The sequence below is a fragment of the Brienomyrus brachyistius genome, chromosome 20, assembly GCF_023856365.1.
Source record: "Brienomyrus brachyistius isolate T26 chromosome 20, BBRACH_0.4, whole genome shotgun sequence".
Taxonomy (NCBI): Eukaryota; Metazoa; Chordata; class Actinopteri; order Osteoglossiformes; family Mormyridae; genus Brienomyrus; species Brienomyrus brachyistius.
The window spans coordinates 16,719,849-16,740,730 of record NC_064552.1 but is presented as its reverse complement, the minus strand read 5'-3'; the positions used below and the strand labels follow the sequence as shown (position 1 = coordinate 16,740,730).

Sequence of the window (20,882 nt, the reverse complement as noted above, 5' to 3'; positions counted from 1 at the left end):
ATTGGAGTTACTAAGTGTGAGTGAATGGTGTGTGAGTGTGCCCTGTGATGGGCTGGCCCCCCATCCTGGGTTGTTCCCTGCCTCGTGCCCATTGCTTCCGGCATAGGCTCCAGACCCCCCACGACCCAGTAGGATAAGCAGTTTGGAAAATGGATGGATGGAACTTCATCCATTTAAAATATCATAATGATGAATTATTGGTATCTTTCTGAAGACATTCATACATGATAAAAGTAAAATGCAAGGGTGCCAATAATATATTCTATTCTGGAAAGTCACTGAGTTCCAACATCTGATAAGATTACTCCAGTTCATTTACATTTTTCTCTCCAGGTAAAATAAGAAACTGTTTTTATAAGAATGAATTTCCCCTTCTTTACTTTCATATCCCGAGATATTAAAAATGCTTTTTGTCCCTCCCTTCAGGTGCAGTGCTTAAATAAAATGAATATGAATTTACTCAATTTGAATAAAAGCATGGATACCTAGACTTCCCTCAGTCACCTCCTCCAGCTCCACCACAGAAATACCAAAGCGTTCCCAGGCCAGATTATACTGCAATGCATTTTCCTGTAGAACATATTTGCATATCTCAGCAGAACTGTTAAGAGGTCCTGCAGGGAGGGTCTCTACATCATATTGTTTACCGTTCTAATCATTATGATATTGTAGCCCAAAAGTAAGGTTTTTGTCTACAACGTGTACAAAGGAAACTGTGGATGTGAACATTCACTTTTAGGGAGAAGTCCACCAGCTTATGGGTCCCTTCAGAGACTATGAACACAATAAGATGTACACATTAATTTCAAGGGAACTACTATGTATTTCCAAAAGGAGACAGTACCTTTTACATAGGTGGTTGTATCATTAGAGGTGGTTGCCTCAGATGTGATATACCCTTAGGGAGCCCCTAGGTTCCATGAAGGGCCTTCCTGTATTTTGGCTAAGCTCCAGTTCCTCGGCTGGAGTGGTGGCCCCTCATCCATTCTACAGGCCACTGCTTTCTTCCTGATGGCTATTAGGTGATACAGTAAATGACTGAGCTAGCGCTACAATATACAGCTATGATTATATAACTTCATAAAGTGGTTGACTAGTGATGCTTTTTTACATCTCGCCGTGGGCAGCCATTATTTTGAATCAACTTATCCAGATTGACAGCTACTCGAAATAAGCTGTTCTGGAACTGCAGTGTCCATAATATGGGTTTTTGGTTTTGCTCAGCCTGACCTCAGGATATACGATATGTTAAACTCTCTTATTGGAACAGGCCTTGGTCACAGTTCAACGAACCCCAAAGGACATCATGGGGTGCAGCTTGATAATTTTGTAATCGTATCGTCAAATCTACGATTTCTATCTTGGACACTCAGGTGAAGAGAGGAGTGAAGCTGTCAACTGATCACCACATGGTGATGAGTTGTATGTGATGGCAGGGGAAGAGGCTGTGTAGACCTGGTAGACCCACATGCATAGTGAGGACATGCCAGGAGCGTCTGGCAGAGGCCTCTTTCTGGGAGATCTTCACCTGGAACCTTTGGCATCCCAAGGGAGGCTGGAGACATTGAGTTAGAATGGGAGATGTTCCAAGCCTCCATTGCTGAGGTGGCTGGGTGGAGCTGTGGCCAATATTGTGGAGTCACACAATATTCCTGTAAAACACATTCTGACAACTGACTGTATATGAAACATACCGGACTACATAGAAACTTCGCAGCTGCATGCCACAAAAGACTACTTAACTAATTACTTGTTTGGAAGAAAATTAGTTTTTTTTGTTTTTATATCAGGGAAGAACAGATATACCTCAAATGCACATCTGAAAAGCAGAATTAAGTTCATAAAATTAATTCCACAAACACACAGAATTTGGCTGCTCACAACTGGCTCACTTGCACACCTTTCCTCTAGCAGGTGAACTTTACTTATTGCATGCTGAGGTCTTGAACAGTATTAAAAAAAAATAAACAGCCCACACAGCAGGTAAAGCAGATGCGGTTAGGGTTAGATGTTTCAGATTCTGCTTGGATGAGGGGGCAAATTGAAAAGAAACTGATCGCATTTCAAGTTGTTTTCAGTACAATATCTCACTATGTGTAAAATGGTATAAAACTGAAAAATAACACTTAAAAAAATTCTCAACTTGCTACAGATGTTTTGATTAACTTCAACTTTGGTTCAGGTAACCAAGTTATACCAAAAAACAGGAAATGTGTTCAGACTCAGAAAGCTCTCAGAGAAAGCAGGAATTCACAAGATCCCTTTCATGTAACCACTTCCTTAGCTGCGAACAAAAGCAATTTCACAACTGCAATCAAGAAGCAGTCGTTTGTCCAAGTAAACAGTTCTGCAGTGAGCTCCTGCTAGCAACAGAAAAACAGGTCTAAGAACAGTTGTCAAAAACTACTTTATTTGAAGGTATCATGGGTTTAGTTCTGACTGAAGCATAAAAAAATGACAACATATTCACTACTGTAGTAAATGTGCACCATTACACTTGACAGTCATCCCACTGACATTTGGAAATACCAAAATGTACTAGGCCACAAATGCTACTTTGTTACTCTAAAGTTTAAAAAGGCAGAGAAATCTAGGTCAAAGATGAATAAATTTCATTATCTTCATAAATTCTGGAGATGAGGTAACTTCCCTTGAATTTAGTAGCAAGTTAAGTCCATTAGGCCTGGCCCAAAACACTTGATATGAAACTGGATGACATTCTCTGCCTGTATAAAATTGAATGAGCGCACATTTACACACACACACACACACACACACACACACACACACACACACACACACACACACACACACACACACACACACACACACACACACACACACAACACAAATAAAAACATCAACATTATGAAATCTCAATAATGGTAACATGAGGGGTAATTACTGAACTGCTTATGGGGAAAATAAAGGTCAATTTAAAAGGCATGTGCCCATTTTTGTCAATAATTTGGGATTCGCCAGTTGGAAGGAATCACACAGACATACATACATATGTACACACAGACATATGCACATCATTCAGGCTTGCTGTTAAGCCCCACAGCAACCGGCTCCAGCGATGAAGGATCTTCCGGGGGAACACTCTCAGAGCCCGTGTTACTGTCACTGGTTCCTTCTTCAGTGACGCTCTCAGCCCTCTCTGGTCCGTCATCTTTGCTCTCGGTGGTGGAAGTTTCACGCGAGGTTTGCTGGCTCTCAGATGCTTCAGCCCCCTGCGGTTCTGCTTTAAAGAGAATTACTTTCAGCTCAGGAAGCGGCAGGTCAACGTGTACTCTATTTTCACTCTCACTCTACTTACAGAAATTCGAATGCTATAGTCTGTATGTTTGTCAAAAATATGGCTGGAATTAAAACAACCTCAATTTTCTACAATTAATCATGATTAATCACAGCTAAAATTACAGCTTAAAATTGCACAAAATGTGCAATTAACACAATGTATAATTAATAATTGAACAAATTTCCAAAAGTTTTTACATCACTATTTTTGATTTTAATGAAATTTGCCATATGAGTTACACATGCCTTCCAGAGCTCAGAAATGTGTATTAAAAAAAAAACTTCCCAAAAATGTTAATTCAGAATCATTATGAGCTGTTAGTTATTTTTACTATGACAGCTAAATGACTTGGATACTCTCAGCTATAGCCTGTTGGCAAACTGAGAAAAGGTATTTTGAAATGTAACTTTTGCGCAAGTCTGTTTAAGGGCAAAGTTCATTTCACAAACTACTTTTTTTCCTACATTTGCCCAAAACAAAGTTAATTCCCCACTGTACATGGGTATAAGCACAATAAAACAAAAATGAGCATAATTAATCCTATTTCTAAAACATGTAATGCAAACTACTCTTTGGCTCCCTGCGAGCTGTCAATAGCTTGTGTTGGCAACCCCTGACCTGAAGGGTTTGGTTTTAGCAGGGAAGTCAGTTATTTAGGTAGCAGGAAGCATAGTTTTTATTCGATCTGAAATTGCATCATACTAACTACAGCAGAAGCCCTGGGGCAGCACAGGTGTCTAATAAGGCAGATCAGTCCCTGAATTTAATTAGTTCCTTGCATGTCCCATGCAAAACATGCCCATGCAGACTCAATTTCAAAGGAGCCGGAGGCAGACCTGCATCAGCACCAGCAGCTTCATCCTCCTCCTCTTTTTTCTCACTGCCATCATCACTCATTTCTTGGCTTTGCTTTGTCCGCAGAGCACCGGCCTGCTGCTCCTCCTCAGAGGCGGGAGCAATGGCCGACCTCTCGGCCTGCTCTGCTGTCTCCTTCTCTCGCTCCTCCGCCCGCTTCCGTGCCGCTTCCTCTGCGGCTGCAATGTCAGCCGCAATCTTCTCCATGTCCACCTCCACCTTCATGCTGCACAGCTGGACACACAGTCACATCAGCAGAAGTGCCACTGGCCAATGACTTACAGTATCAGAGGTGTTGAGGTCCATACCCGCTTAAGCTCATTGGTGAAAGACTCCGTTGTCTCAAGGAACTTCCTTTTTTTCTCCTGATGGCGGTCCTCAATCTGAAGTAGCTCTGCTTCAAGCTTTCTCTGTAAACAAACATTTCTATTACTGTCCCAACACAATCAGGTCAGCTAGTTGACTAGAAAGTCAAGTAAAGATCAAAATGGCACGCATTTCAAGCCAGAGCAATCCACAATATTTTACTTATGGAAAATACCTCAAACCATCCCAGAGAATGTCGATATAAATTATAAATACTTTCAATCAAATGTAGAATAATGTATGGCATTTAACAGCTAATATTGTAAACTAGCATGATCATTTGTAGACAATCAAAGCTTAACCATTAATGCAGAAAGCATGATTAGATAGATCTTGGCTTTAAAGTTCCATTTTAAATGTTATTCTACCTATGCAGACACAGACATAGAGGTAAACCTTGATGGAATCAAACAGCATACCAACTTAGGAATCCTTAGATTCAGTTGCATACAAGGTATATGAAAAAGTGTATACAAGGTACAGTAAAAAGTTGCATGACTCTGGTAACAGACCTGGTGCACCATAAGCGATTGAACTTGGCGCTTCAAGACCTGCATACGGGCAGTGGTAACAACAGAGCGCACATCTGGGACCACGCTGTCACTGAGAATCTCACTGATGAGCCTGTGGTTACGCTGAAATCGGGCAGCAGCAGTGTGTTTCATGGAGAAGCCATCATCATAGTCTGAAAAAGATGGAAGCCATTAGCTACCCCCGCTATGTACTGTGATCAGTGACTGGGGGGCAGAGAAAGGTCAAGAGGATGGACTGAAAAATACTGTACAGGCATGTAAACACAGACATATGTCAAGCTGGATAAAATGTTCACATTCATAAACAAGGAACGTAATGAACATCCTTCCAATTGGAAATTTAAACATTTCTCTCAGATAAAAATACTATTTTTGCTCTGAAATGTGGTGGCTATCTTGGTACTGATAATGACATGTGACACTGCCAGCCATATCTCACTAATTCCCTAAAATGATCCTTTCTTTTCTTGCCGTCTGGCAAAAGGTATCGAAGCATTTATTCTGGTTCCACCATATTGGGTAATAGCTTCATAACACAAGCCATCAGAATTCTTACTTATAAACATTCATGAACGTCTGCCTACAAATGTCATTAATATACACTACCTGTCGACCTCACAATAACTCCATTATCACTATACTCTTTACTGGCACCTGCACCTTAATTATAATGTCTCAACTGTTGCTGGCATAACCAACTGTTACCCAGCTAAGTGACTGTCTCACTACGCTGGTCATTTAATTTTATATTTATATTCATGTACAGAAAAACCCATCTCTCATGGCCCTATACTGCATGTTGCTGCACTGTTCAATGTTAAGTGCTGTTCTTGTCCAGGTGCACACTGCATTTTTGTTATACGTCTTATTGTCCCCACAAAAACAAAAGTCTCTGTGTCATTCTGGATGCCGAATCATCATTCTCATCACACATTAACAATCTGTCCAGGTCCTGCAGGCACCTGCTCTACAACAACAGAAGGATTCGTCCCTTTCTCATGACAGACGCTACTCAGCTACTCGTCCAATCCTTGGTCATCTCCAAATTGAACTACTGCGACTCCCTTATGGCTGGTCTTTCATTGAAGGTGACAAGGTCACTTCAGCTGATCCAGAATGCAGCTGTAAGACTCCTCTTTAATGTTCCTAAATTCTCGCACATCACACCTCTTCTACAGAACCTGCACTGGCTCCCTATGGCTGCCCGCATCAGGTTCAAATCCCTAACACTTGCCTTTAAGGCCAAGACTGGAACAAAAGTAGCTCCTCTTTACTTGGCTGCAATGATCAAGAATCGAGTCAGTTCTCGTCCTCTCGGACATCAAGCACTGCTCGTCTCGAACTGCCAACACTTAAGAGAAGCGTCATCTGAAGACACACCTCTTCAAGGAGTACTTTGGAGACTAATACCACCCTTACTGTCCACTCTCTCCATTTATTTAAAAAAAAAAAAAAAAACACTAACAATCTTTTCCTGTACACTTCTTTTCCTAAGAACTTTTCTATACAATGTTCTTGGAGGTAATTTGATCTCAGCAGCTGTTTATTTTATGTCTAGCTTATAAACTGAAGAACAGTCAGACACTACTAAGCACTGGTTGTAAGTCGCTTTGGAAAAGAGCATCTGCTAAATGCTGTAAATATAAATGTAAATGATGCATGTTTGCAACCCGGCCAATGGAGAAACGTTGTCTCATCACATCATGTGCGTGCACACAGCTACATACCTCAAACCTTGATTTACAGGTAGGTGGTTGTTTTTTTCTTTGCAGAGGGGAAAAAAACAGAATGCTACACACTCCACTGAAGGGAAATGGTTTGGGGGTTTTTTTTTCCACTATCCCAGCCCTGTCATGTGTTTGTGTCTTGAAGAGGGTGCTTCTGAATGTGAACAGTCAGTCTGAGGTCCAGAGGCTACCATTTGGTTTTCATCACTCAACCCTGCTCTTCAGAACTACAGACTATGCTAAACCAATACAGACTTAAGTCCACATACACAAATGTACTGGGACACCTGGCCATTAAATCTACAGTGACGTTTATGACATATCGCAATCTCTGTCCACGAAGATACTATGCTATCTGTGATACGAAAGCAAAGGTATAATAACTTGATGCACTTCGATGCCATTCACTTTGAATTAGTGCTATCCCAAATGATTAATCATTTTTAGAATAATCTAATGATAATTTTTTTCCCAATTCACTAATTTTTCGATTGACCTGATGATGAAAATAATTGCTTATCAATGAACTTAAGTTAGTCATTTAATACAATTCACCCCCTCCCACACAAATTTGAAATTCTCATAAACATTTACATATACATAAACATTTACATAAACGGCTAATTAAGAGATTCAATAGGATTTGTATGTTAGACTGAAGTTAATAACCGCAATAGTTTTTATTTCAGTACACCAATTTGACTGTTGAAATAGATGCTAAAACATGGAATGATCTCATAGAGAAACATGTTTAACAAACACTAGCAAAGGTAGCTTATAGTTAAGCTTACTTCAGTGAGCAAGGAAAGATTTAGGCTAGTGTGTAAGAGTAGTCGTAATCATATGTCTCACTCTTACATGACGGAATAAGCAAATAGAAAATATAAAACAGCTGAAATAGCGTCATTAACTGTTTAGCAGACTTTTATTGCGCGATTCTTAAAAGGACAGCGTTAACATGCTCCCGAGGGGATAAAGTACTTTCCCTTACAATACGTTTAGCTTATCACATAGTACATTGCAGTTCTAAAACATTCACGCAGTTTTACACAACGCGTCAACACTAAAATTCCACGTCGATGCATTTTTATTATTGACATTGCCGATTACGTCGAATAATCGTTCCAACCCTGCTATTAAATTCAATACACTTTACATTTTACTAGGATCAATTCAATCACCTTTTCAATGCTTGAAAATGGTACAAGTAAATTTATACAAACCAGCATTTTAACTTTAAATCTGTAATTAATGTTTACCATTAAGAAAGTCACATCTAGACCTCTAAAATACTAAAAACCGCCTTATTTACTGCTATAATTTGTCTTTAGGAATATGCTATTGGTTGAGGCAATCAAAAAAAAAATTTTCAAGCAACCCAGTGTTTATTCAGAAACCATTGCGTTACTGATCCTCTCAAACATGCATTCAAAAACAGAAGTCTTTCTAAACATTCATAAGGACCTCATACTGTACTCTAGCACCCCCAACTGACAAGCAGTGTGAATTTTGACAGCATACTTCGTATTTTGATTTAGTTTTAGTCATAGTCCTTTTATGAAAAAGCAACTTAGTTTTAGTCATATGAATTTAGTTTTTTTTTAATCTAGTTTTAGTCAATGAAAATTACAGGATATTTTGTCGACTAAACCTCCTTCACAGTCAAATGTAACTAACAGGTTAAGTCATAGTCTACACATGCACATGCAGATGTACGTGCAGATTAGTCTACCTCTATCCACTCTAAATTGCTGAAGGAAACATCAGTAAAGCTGTCATAGCAGGCCATTAGGTTTGAACATAGTCTTTAAGGACATAGATTTAACTCTTGTAATGCGGAACTTTGCGATTCTTAAATGACTTTATATGAACTTTATCATGAAATAAAATATAGAAACCAAAATGTAGTCTCAAACAATACACTGCCCAGCCAAAAAGAAGTCACTGCTTGAATTTAAAATCAGCAGGTACTTAAAAGCCAATGATAGCATCTTATCCTCTATGTGCACCCTCTATCACGGGTACATACATAACTGTCTACACCTCTAACAATTGAATCCCCTACTACCACAACCTCCCTCTTCCCGGGGGGAGGGGGCTCCTCAGTGCCCAAGGGCCCACCTGCCTCCCCAGTCTCTTCCGTCTCTAAAGCTGGAAGCACCTGAAAGCGGTTAGACACGTCACTTCAGGTGATGCTGCCTCTAAAACACCTTTTTCTATGTCTAGGCCTTGGACCCCCAGAGGTTTTTGGTTTCTCTCCTCCATTGTCTTCTGGCTTTCTTTATTAAATATTTCCTTTTTTCCCAGTTCTGTATCTCCCTCTACTTCTGTTTTATGTATCAACACAACCCTGTAAAATGCTTTCGAACAACTGTGTTGTGAAAAGCGCTATATAAAAATAAACCGAATTGAATTGAATTTCTAAAATGCTTCATTTCATTTCAGGCAACAATTTTCCTTTAAATCGCCCTATATAATTATGGGAGTACTTCAAATTAAAACACCACAAAAATGGTTTACACAAAACCTCAATGGCATACCACAGTGGCAGTAGTGCTATGCATGAGCGCAGGTACTATTCTGGATGATGGACTGTCAAAAGAGGCAAAACCAGCTTAAATGTCGCCTGTTCCTGTTTATTAAATTACCATTAGTACACGGAGAATTGTAATGTCTATTGATCTTACAGCTGTTAAATAGATTCATTAAAGCCATAAAGTTTCCTGCTACCTTAGAATTTCCGTTGAATAAGTGTTTGAGAAAATGTTTAGGCTAAAATCTGAGCTTACTCTACAGATTGTCATAACTATTGGGCATCACAATACACATCTCATTGATATTTTAGACATACTACTAATGTGTTGGTTGAATTGTGGGCGTAAGTAAAGCACACAGTGCCGAAAAGCTGGCACCCGTTATCTGAAGCCGTGTAATGACAAATATTTTGTTTTTGTCAAAATAAAACAAACTGATCAATTTTATTTTCAGGAAGAGAATCATTTAGATTAATCGCCGAATCTGTGAAAGAGTCGACAGATTAATTCATAGAAAAATTGTCGTTAGCACCAGCCCTAGACAGCAGTGTAAACTGTGATGGATTATTCCAAGCCAAGCAGTAGCCACCGCTACTAAAAACTACACATCTACTCCATTAAGCGTAGAACGGTTACCAATCAGACGAGTGTCCTGGTCAGGTAGTTCCAAAAAGAACTGATGCAGTATTGTTGGCAAAAGGAGGCCCTATACCATACTAATAAATTATTGTGGCCTAAAACTAGGTGTTTGTTTCACTGTCTAATCCCTGTATAAAGTGTATGCATTTGAAAATGTTTTCAATACTTATTCGCCCTGCAGAGTTCCACGTTCCACCCTGTGTATTTTAATCTATAACTAAAAAGCAATTTAACATAGTAATTCTACAGACATAAAATGGATTTTAGAGCAGATATGTGAAATAAAAGAATGTGGAGTGTACATACTCTAGATTTCTTAATACAAACCTGAACAGACAGTAGGCACCATACAGCCGCAGGGCAAAGCAAGGTGAAACCAAAAACATCACATAGGAGAGTTCATCTGTTATTGGACTTCATAGAGATTTTCTGAACCGTCACAAAAAAATCATTTAAAATGTAATGCTTTCTTTGTTAAATGTTTTAATTTTAATAGATAGAAGATCCACGTGATCAAATTACCACACACAAAAAGCACACACTGCAATTTCAAAAATAAAAGCGTCATCCTCTCTGTTTAAAAACACACATGAAAGTTCAGCCATACCTGCCACGGCTTGACCACATTACACACTGTGCACAGAGTGTGACTTTTGCTGGGTGTGCAGGCATTTAAGCATTAATTACATGCAAGAGAAACATAACATCTCTTTAGAGCTATACTGATTAACATGACTACATCATTAGATGCTTATTAAAAAAACTATGATGCTGGCATCAGTCTAATGTGTCAATATGGGTCAGTATTGCCAGCTGATTTTAGATGTTGATAAATATTCAAAGGCAGCAGCACCCCAGCTAAAGATATAGCAGGTATCTTATGGATAATCTGATAAAAATGGCTTTTATCTCGTCCGATTTGACTACCGTAATGCCCCCTATGCAGGTGTTAGGCAGGCCTCCGTCTCACATTTACAGCTGGCCCAGAATGCCACAGCTTATCTTAACACGGACACACATGCGACAGCACATTTCCCTCATGCTAACGACCTTTCACTGGCTCCGTGTATGTATTAAGACTGATTTTAAGATTAATGCACTCTCTCCAACCCATCACTCTGACCTTTTACACCTATACATCCCATCAAGGTCACTCAGGTCTGCTGAGCAGTTGCTGCGCTCATGGGAGTTTTACTGTTCTGAGGGCAAAAATGAAAAATGACTGGTTCAGAGAGAGATTACCAATAGAAGTGGTGGGTCGAAGCAACCAGAGGAGGAACCAGCCAATCAGATGACTTGGTAAAACTCCTACAAGCAGGTGCTACTTGTTGCCCCCTAAATCAAGGTTGAAGCACAGGGGAGCACAGTTGTAGCCCTCAACCTCTGGAAGTTGCCTCTGCATATTAGGTTGGCACGTACACTGCCTGTTTTTAAATCTCATCTTAAGACCCACCTTTATTCCTTGGGTTTTGACTCAGTAGGATCACAATAGGAATTAATGTCTGATGCAGTGTAGACACTTTTTGTGAAGTAAGCTTTTTGGTTGCGCCTCCTGACATTTTGTGAAAGTTTTATCTGTTTGGTCTTAATACTCTTATTTTATTGTCTTTTCAACTGGCCATTGTTTGTAATGACAAATGATGCAACCAACTGGTACACGACGAATCCATTAGTCCTTGAAGGTAGGAGTGGATAAGGAAGAGCAGATAATGTGGAATCCAAGCAGATAATATGTAATGTAGATAAATGTAAAGTAATCCATGCAGAGAGTAGAAATGAAAGTACAGAGTTTTTATGGGTTCCACTGGGGAAAAAGGGCAGCTGATTATGAGAAAGACCTCAGTGTGTATGTTAATGCTTCCATGTCCCACTCGCCAGTAAGGGGAAGCAATTAAAAAAGGCCACATCGCATGTAGAGTATGGAACAGTCCTGCTGTAGTGTAGTGCACGCTAAATCCATGGGTTCCTTTAAACCAGAGCTAGATAAGATTTAAACAACTCTGAGCTATTAGTTGAGTTCTCAAATGAGCTTGATGGGCCAAATGGCCTACTCTCATTTGTAAATTTCTTATGGAAAAAAAACAACACTAATAATTAGGTGCAATGTGAGAAATGTTAAATCCCCCATATGCAGTGGTGCACATAACTGGTATGGAAGTATGCATTCACGGTATAAATGATATACAAGGCAACTTTCTTGTCATAGTGCAAATGTGTATTTATGCACATTCACGCTGTTATGAAATCAGTGCATTCTACCACAAAATTTGCCCTAACAGTACGAATGTACATAAATACGGACCTGCTCTGCAACAACAAATTGACGCATGCATCACTTTATACAGGAAAAGGATATTGCCTACTAGTCATGTACACCCTATGCACCCTTCATTTGCGGAAAAAACATGCTCAAGAATTCCTACTCTAAAGTATTTGCAGGGTATCCTTATTGTATGTCCTGCTAAACCTGTAAAACGTCAATGTTTTCACATTATCAGATATGTTGAATCACCTATACTGCATGCACAAAACCAGCAATAACCTAGTAATTTCTGTAGATTACACGGCTTGCAAAAACCAAATGATTATAGAAGCAACTGAAGCTGAAGAGCTGACTCCACTCTTATATGCTTACCATCAGGATCCTCGGCAGGCTGGATACTCATATAGGGCTCTCCTTTGTCAAGGCGAGACTGACGCTGCCGGCTCTCCTCCTCCAGGGCAGCCTCGGCACGACTCTTAGCGTTGACATAGGCCAGATAGGCCGGGGAGTTGTGGTAGGCTTTCATGTTCTCATTATACTCTATCTGAAAAGGGGAGTGACAATGCAATCAGAAACAACACCAAAGCACATAAATACATGGGACACACGGCGACAGACAAAACATGCAAGCTGGACGAAATTCTTGAGGACACCATACAGAATGTGATGCGTCTTAACATCTGCAGTGCTTTCCATAGCAGGTTTTAGGCTCAAGCTACACTCCCAGTCGGTTTCCAAAGAAATAGTCCGGCACACCAGTACTCCCTCACCCACCCCACAGCGTCACTGGAGATTAAAATCCTGCTATGGAAATGCCCTTAATGTTGATGTACCCCCAGCATCATAAACCAAATAAAAGCCATGGTGCAGGGTAAAAAAGCATGACTGAACTCCCTACTGAAGTCCATCGTGTTCTTTCTCACTCTCTTTTTTTTAAACAGTGTCATTAACAGAGACACAAAGGGAGACTTCCTCAAACTTTGGGAGAACGGTGTGTTTTTTGTGACCTCGTAAGCAAATTATTTAATCCACAATTTGAAAAAACTTGACTATTCTACTGAACAGCGATGTTGACTGGAGAGACAGGCGACTGCACGAGACACAGCCCTGGTCATTTCTGTGGGGTACCCACCCCAGAGTCAAACCAACCCGCCAACAGCCTGTAAAACCAACCTTCTCTGCTTCGTATTCATTCAAGTATTCCTGTTTCTCCTCATCAGTGAGGTCTCTCCACATGCCACCGATAATCTTCCCAATTTCCCATAGCTTCAGATCTGGATTGGAGGCTTTTACTTGGTCCCAAACCTGGTGATGAGAACCAGACATGGACGTGGGGTGGGGTGGGGGGGTCGATAATGCTGAGCAGGGAGGTCACAAACCAGAGGAGGTCAAATGGCTTCAACTAGTTCTTTGAATCCCCAGTAAAGGAATCAGAAAAAAGCTTTAGGGTAACAAAAGTAAGCTACACACCTACCTTCATGGATATTTAAATCATGTACAATCTGACCAATTGATTGGTTTACAGATGCTGATTCTTGATACAGGTCATCTTACATGATCAGTATCTGTGTTTATGGGAGCAATCATGTTTAAATTTCAGTTTATTCATTTTTATCCCTGAAAAATTTGCCTCATGCTCTCATTGCAATTACAATAAAATTTAACCTAGCAGGCCAGGGGACTTCTCAAAGCTCCTACAACAATGCAACATGGCTGCAACCAATTACATGTTAAGTTGTATGAATGCCATGTTTTGCAAATAAGCTGCAAGAAAGCAGAAAATGCAGTACACCATCAGGGTATCTTATCAGCAATCCACAGCCCAGATCTGGTCCACGTTACACCTTCACTCGGCCCATGAATATTCCATAAATTTAAAGACTAAATACAAGTAATTCAACAGTTTTTATAAGAGGCTTATGAATACCACTCAAATACTTTTTGCAAATCCCCCATGCTTCTCTAACACAGAGTGTCAACAGAATCATGGAGGAACTTCAGTATTTCAGTTTACTTCAAATTTGATGATTAATCTGTTCTAAACAAATCACTTGTAACCTATTTCAGAGAGAATTGACATGTGAAACTTGGGGGTAAATACAAAATGCCAATGAATAATTTACCTAATTAACATACTTGTTTTGAGTCTTTTAAAATCAAAATCACAAAGAGCTAAGCCTCTTAGAAAACTGGATCAGAGCAAAGCACTCATGATCCATTCGGATTTAGTATTGTGTGATGTATCACTGTATGGAATAGTACATCTACAACCAGACCCAACCAGAACACTGTGCCTACTTCCCATGAGGCAAGCAGGTCCTGGTGGCTCTGTGGTTTTTACAAGTAATTTCAGGAGACTGTTTACAATTGGCATTTCAAGTTGTCCTCCGAGAAAGATTAACAAATCTCATGTGAAACACTTACTTTTCTACTGTATCGCATATATGGCATCAGGGGCTTGTCTGGGGGCTTTGGCGGCTTTGGAATTGCAATTCCTGATGAGTTCTAAAAAAAAACAAAGTACTAGTTAGGTGAACGTATCTAGTACAACAATAGAACAGAATGTCAGATGGTAAATTAGTATATTATGGGGGGAAAAATGTGGATGAGATGATAAAGGGCACTGAAAATAGCTGCCTGTAAAGATTTCCTTGGCGAGAAAAATGGATTCCTTTGGTAAAATTTTAAATCACTACCATAGCCCAACTGGCATGAAAGCTTACTTTACTATCCTGTGTGCTGTGAGGAAAAAAATAAGTATATCCTCAATACACTCATGGCACACAGGTTTAATAAACCAGTTCCAACCACTATCTACATGCAGGGGTGGAACTGCATGATGCAGCCAAAAATCAGTCCAAGCAACAAGCTTAAGGTGCCACAAACACACAGGGCATGGGGTTGCTTGGGTTATCTGTGGTACTGGAGCCCAGAGGCAGAAGTCACACAGGTACAGACAGACATTGGACAGATTATGCACCAGGATAAGGGCAATGGAGGGGTCTAGAATGTTTCCGCATGTTGTTGGTGTTAACAGTACAAGAGACTTCTGCAATAACCACTAAATTTAAAACTACCATAAAAACTTCTACAATATATGGAAAAACTGCTTAAAAAAACAGCCAATTCATTTAAAACCGGTAACTGAAAACTAGTCAGTCATTTTGCAAGTTCTCTCACGTAGCTTAGGTTTTACTGGCTTGGGGGCATAAAGGTCTGTGGGTTATAGCTCGCTTGGCCTAGTTTGGGGATTCTTCCTCATTTTATTTTTCCCTCCATTGGTCCTACCGTTACCCGGCTGTTGCTGCCTGGGTTCCCTCCCAGCCTGTAGTTGTTGTAGGCCAGATGGCTGTATGGGTTGTACCCCACAAACCCTGGGGTGTTGGGCATTTGCTGATGGAAACAAATGAGACAAAAATACGAATGAGAAATGAAACAGAGAAGGTAAACAAATCAAACAAAAACTAATGAAAAAGTAGCAAACAAAAAAAAAAGAATAAAATGTTTGCATACAGTCATGCAAAAGCAACAAGCAAATACTGAAAGCAGCAATGATACAGTTTAAATTCACAATCCTTGCACGGAAATATCCTAAGATAGTGCACTATTTACATCTTTGTATATTGGAAGGGGTAGTTATAACAATTCCATTTTAGAACCTGAGCAGATGCTACTAAAACTATTAATCTTCACTGCAATGTCTGATACTTACTGTTGTGGGGGCAGGGGCAGGGGGGGGTGCGTATGATGGCCTTTCTGCAAGGAAAATTGTTTAGATATTAATGACAAAGCAAGAAGGCCTTAAGTAGGCGTAACTACAGGAGAAGGGGCTAACACTGCTTTCCAAATCTGGATCCCAGTATGTTCAGCACAATCAGTGGCAATCCATAACATTACAATGTGAAACAAGCTGTAAATCTATGGAAATTCCTAAACTCATGTCATTCCTGGCATGCAGAAATGCACAGGTACTATGAGACTGAAATTAGTTTTCATGGGAATTACAAATGTTACCATCTTAAAACTGCTTAAATTACTAAAGACAGGTCAAAAATGTTCTTGTGTTCAGAATGAGGAAGTTTTTCTGTGCATCAATTTCATACACAAACCCAATATTTTTGTTCCAACTTCAGTGGAAAAACAGCTCATTCCTAAATTAGCGATCGAGATTTCCAGTGCATTTCAAGCTAAGTCACATGTTCATAAAACTGAAGCCCTCCCATTTACAGCAACAAAATAAATATTTTTTAAAATGGGCTCTGCGTGGGTTAGCCAATCAGGCCACCATCCCTAAAATTAGACTTTGATGGTTTGAATCCCATGTCAGGCAGAACAGACATATCACTACTAAAAAATTCCAACGTAGAAGTATGAAAACTCATTTCTCATGTTAACTACAGTATTAATGTTTGTATTGACATTTTCCATATTCCCATGTAGTCAAATGTCACAGAAGAATACTTTTAATATAACCCAAGTACACACTGACGATCAACATTAATTTTTAAAATACAGACTGACAGACCTCGTTTTTATAAGCAAGATACAATACCAGGTAGATATTAAGATGGTGGGAGACGCAAACACACACAGACACAGAAAAGGGAGACACATCCATATGTACAGTAAAAATGGTGGTGATCATCTATAGATTTCTATTGATACATTTAAAAAAAGCATGTGCTGAAATGGTTTCTTACTTGACATCTTGACTGATGGATGGAAGATATCAGACTATTCCAGTCATTGGTTCTGCAATGAACAAACCCTTTTAGAAGAAAAAAGGCACGTTGAAATGCTTCCTATACTATGTACAGATTCTTTCCCACTGCAGGGACCAGGAACTTCTGTTGGCTTTCCACTTCAGGAACTCAACCCGACTATAATTTCTTGAAGACTGACCCTGAACCTTGTTATAGTCCCTATTCTGGAGTAGGTACTTTTCAGATCAATAATGAATTACAAAAACATGTTGTGGGTCATATAGATAAAATATAGATAATACGTGATTTGTGGTCCCCAATAACTAACAAAAAAACCTGTTCATCTTCCATTGATTTGGGTGGCGGTGTAGTTTTGTAAATCATCATGCCTCAAATTTACAAACTATCGCATGATTATTTAGCATAAAGGTGACAGTTGCTGATGTGGGGTGAGAAAGTGACATAAGTGGCCAGGAACCACGAAAGCTTCCTGTCGAGACAATCCAGAAACTCAGAACAAGAAACTAGGTTCCTGAACTTTGGTGGGAAAGTGCCTTAGAAAAGCAGCACTATTTGAGATACAAGCAAAGATGTTGCCAAATAATGAGGCATGTACCATGAACGACATAAGTTAAATTAACTAGGAGAGGCACTTCTGTTTGCAGTTAAACAAATAATGTTAGATTTAAAATCTATGGCAAGACGTTTAGATCAAAAATGTTATGTTTTAACTGCTAGGTTATGCTTCACCTGCAAAAACTGCAGAAAAGTCAAAACGCAAGTCACTTAGATCTAAGTGGCTAATAATGGTGTTGCTCTTTTCAAGTTTTGCTTTCAGATAGTTTTCATAATTAAATACTGAACTTGGCATATCTGTGCCAATTTTTTGTACAGGGGAATCACAGAATTTAATACTTGACAGATATGTAGCTAGGTTTTTATGCAGAAATTTCTAAACCAATCTAGCATCCCTGACCTCCACTGACCCCTTAGTGATGGGCAGAAATACATGAATAGATAACTAATTGTAATTTTCAGATTCTTTTAATTCAAGACATATAAACAGCAAAAAATATCACGTCAGGTAGACAGCCCTGAACCTGCAACAAATACGTTAAGCTACTAAGTGCGTATGCCCACGATTAAGATCTATCCACTCAAAATGGTTACCCGCAGTTTACAACACCGGCGGGGCTTCATCTGCAAGGACCTCAGTCTCCACCTATACCACAAAATCATTTTAAATACTGAACTAATCCAACACACACATCTGGAAAGGGCGATCCCGGCGGCTCTTTTGTCCACATTATCAAGGGGCTTCTTCGCCGCTGAAGGTCCAAGCAACCAGGCCGTACGGACACGTTGTGATGTAGGCTGGGCGAGCTGAACACGGTAACAGGGAGGGGGCGCGTATGGCTCCGAGGAAGAGGAGGGAGGAAGGAAGGAAAGGCGAGAGGGAGGCCCGGTGTAGCAGACCAGTCATGGCTCTTTGTCTGCTTATATGAAGCTCGCCTCGGAAAATTAACCAAAACCACACGGACGGTTTTTAAATGCCGAAATGTCTCAAACAAACACTGTACATATACACCGTTTACCATGCGTCAAATGTTATATTTAACAACATTTAAAACACAAAGGTTGAAAAACGAAATATGAGCCGGCAAGTCAAACAATGAAACCACCCTAAATTAGAAAATGGGAGACGATCAGAATGTCTACGGGCGAAAAAGAAATAAAAGTACACTAAATTATGAATTAGTGTAAATTAATTTAACGCGTAGGTTAAACAATAAATTCCTAATTTGATTTCTCGTTCACATAATGTTTACTTGCTAACGCGGCTAACTAGCTACCTAGCGGGCCTAGCCTGCAATATCAGGAAACATGCATCGAGCAGCCGCACACAGGGACTCGATGCTAACCACAAATATCTCAGTAATAGGATAAATATGCGAAAACACATACATAAACCGCTAAGGTGACCCGAGAAACTAGCCGACAGTCAGTAAAATCACGAAAAAAAGGAAATCAGCGAGCTTATTTTCGCAGAAAACCCCATATTAGTAACCGTTTCAGCTCAAAAAGGAATCTCCGCGAACGGAGATAAAATACAGAAAATAAAAATATACTGGGAAATACACAATCAACAATAATCATAATAATTATTATTAGGAAAACGGGGGGATGGAGGGATACTCACCAAGTCCCGCTCCGCAGTGAACACGGACTGTGGAAACAGCAATTTCACTCACGCGCCGCCCCAAACGACATTCAGTCACTTCGACGTCATCCGTGCGCGGGGTGTTTGAGGCGTGTGGCGGAGAAGGAAACCAGTGGAGATTTAGTTGTTTTCCCAGTAATTCGGGGAATGTATACGATTTTAGCACTGGTCCTCCGCCGTCGCGAACGCTTTGGTACGTATTGTATGGGGGAGGAATTTTTGAGACACTTCCAGAATTGAAGCAGCGCCGTATACTGGTAGCAAAACCCTTGACCCTTGATCCTTTTGAGATAGATTGAGCTTTGACCGTGTGAATGTATTGTCAACATTTATTTGATGGATCTTATTACTGCAGAGTTTACGGAGGGGTCGTTGGCATGTTTATTAAGGTGCACATTGTACTTGAAGACATGCTTACATTACACGAGCATGCAGAATGAAGTGGCTCTCGGTGATTATGAACATGCGACACAAACCTACTTTTCCTGAAGTTAAAAAGTACATTTGGAATGAAGTCACACATACTCTACATTAAATCTCGCTTGCTGAGGATGCTCTTGCGGCATTCACGCATACTCTACAAAGTCTACATGAAGTCTCGCTTGCTGAGGATTTATTTTTTAAATTAATAATAAACAATATTATAACATATCAACAAAGGAACTGTCATGCAATACATAAAACAGTAACGAAGCCAGGGATGAGAAGAGAGGGAGAGAGGGAAAAATACCTAAAAAAAACAAATTCTTACACAATTTTACAAGTTTTGGCAGCATTCTTGTTTTTACACTTAACTAAAGTTGTGCGATACTGCTTAATCTTATTTTTAAAAATGGAGATTATTGGGTTAAGATCATAAGTTTTTCTTATGAATGTAGAATTTTCCGTATGCAATAAATAACTGAATCACATAAATAGTATCTGCTCTTAATACCTCATTTTAAAATTAAATAAAAATGTCAAACATTTCAATTCTCACTTTCCTTCCAATTTTGCTGCTTGCAGCAACGTGCAACGTAAATAAAAAAAAATGCCGCGATAGAGGAGGGAACGAACGCACGGTAAAATTGGCAGTAGTGACTCCTTTTCTTCCAAACGATTATGTACAAAATAATATATACCCCATACCAATGAAATAACACATACTGTACTTATTTTGATTGTTATTTCAGCAAACAACAGATTTGGCTATTTAGGTCATGTTAGCTTGAGTGTAATGCACATTTTTCAGTTTAATAAATTGGTAAAAGGCATGCAAAGTAATGCATTGTATTCTTATTGTTTTTTTATCCTTTGTACCTTGCAGGGAATAGCTAGCTTGCTTTACATTAAGTAAAGCTTTATGGTGGCATGTATTATCTCATATTTATCTTTTCTGTTGTAGTTTCCTTGGTAGGCCTATACTACCAGCGTTTCTTCAGAATGCTGCAGATACTTTAGAAAATGCAGCCCTTCGCCTAATCAATGCAACTTTTCCACACACTGATTATGACTACTTCTTCAGGCTGGAGCAAATGCCTGATCAGATGCTTTCAAAGTATTGATTCAGAAGAGTCAGAGCAAGTGCTTGACAACTTGTGCAAAGTTTTAGACATTTTGAGTGCGCAGCCAAACTGTGCCATCAATTGCTTTGAAGCAGGAACAGTTTCCACTGATAAAAGAGGACGACCCAAAATTAATATTACACACATGCAATTGGAATTTCTGTTGCAGTTCAATTTTACAATTCCACAAATGTCA

General features: G+C 39.6%; 1 protein-coding gene across 4 annotated transcripts; it reads right to left on the bottom strand.

The window, feature by feature from the left end:
* Window positions 1–2,393: 2,393 nt before the first annotated feature.
* smarce1 (SWI/SNF related, matrix associated, actin dependent regulator of chromatin, subfamily e, member 1) lies at window positions 2,394–19,276 on the bottom strand. Of its 4 annotated transcripts, none has more exons than XM_048986926.1 (11): window positions 19,122–19,276; window positions 16,919–16,970; window positions 15,931–15,974; window positions 15,507–15,611; window positions 14,643–14,723; window positions 13,392–13,523; window positions 12,591–12,762; window positions 5,035–5,207; window positions 4,465–4,566; window positions 4,138–4,390; window positions 2,394–3,244 (listed from the first exon to the last, which is right to left on the bottom strand). In XM_048986926.1, exons 2-11 carry the CDS (start codon window positions 16,923–16,925, stop codon window positions 3,036–3,038), a joined length of 1,278 nt encoding a protein of 425 aa, XP_048842883.1. In that variant the 5' UTR covers window positions 16,926–16,970; window positions 19,122–19,276; the 3' UTR covers window positions 2,394–3,035. The 4 variants fall into 4 exon arrangements, with proteins under 4 accessions (XP_048842883.1, XP_048842881.1, XP_048842884.1 ...); XM_048986924.1 differs by having other exon boundaries at window positions 16,919–16,986; window positions 19,122–19,268; XM_048986927.1 differs by having other exon boundaries at window positions 2,394–3,241; window positions 16,919–16,986; window positions 19,122–19,267.
* Between the last annotated feature and the right edge of the window lie 1,606 nt (window positions 19,277–20,882).

Excerpts from the sequence above, each read along its gene's own strand:
- smarce1 (XM_048986926.1), bottom strand. Across the intron at positions 14,724-15,506 it reads GCAGCAACAGCCGGGTAACG|AACTCATCAGGAATTGCAAT; the intron begins GTAGGACCAATG and ends GTTTTTTTTTAG. Across the intron at positions 4,567-5,034 it reads AATCGCTTATGGTGCACCAG|AGAAAGCTTGAAGCAGAGCT; the intron begins GTCTGTTACCAG and ends GTTTGTTTACAG.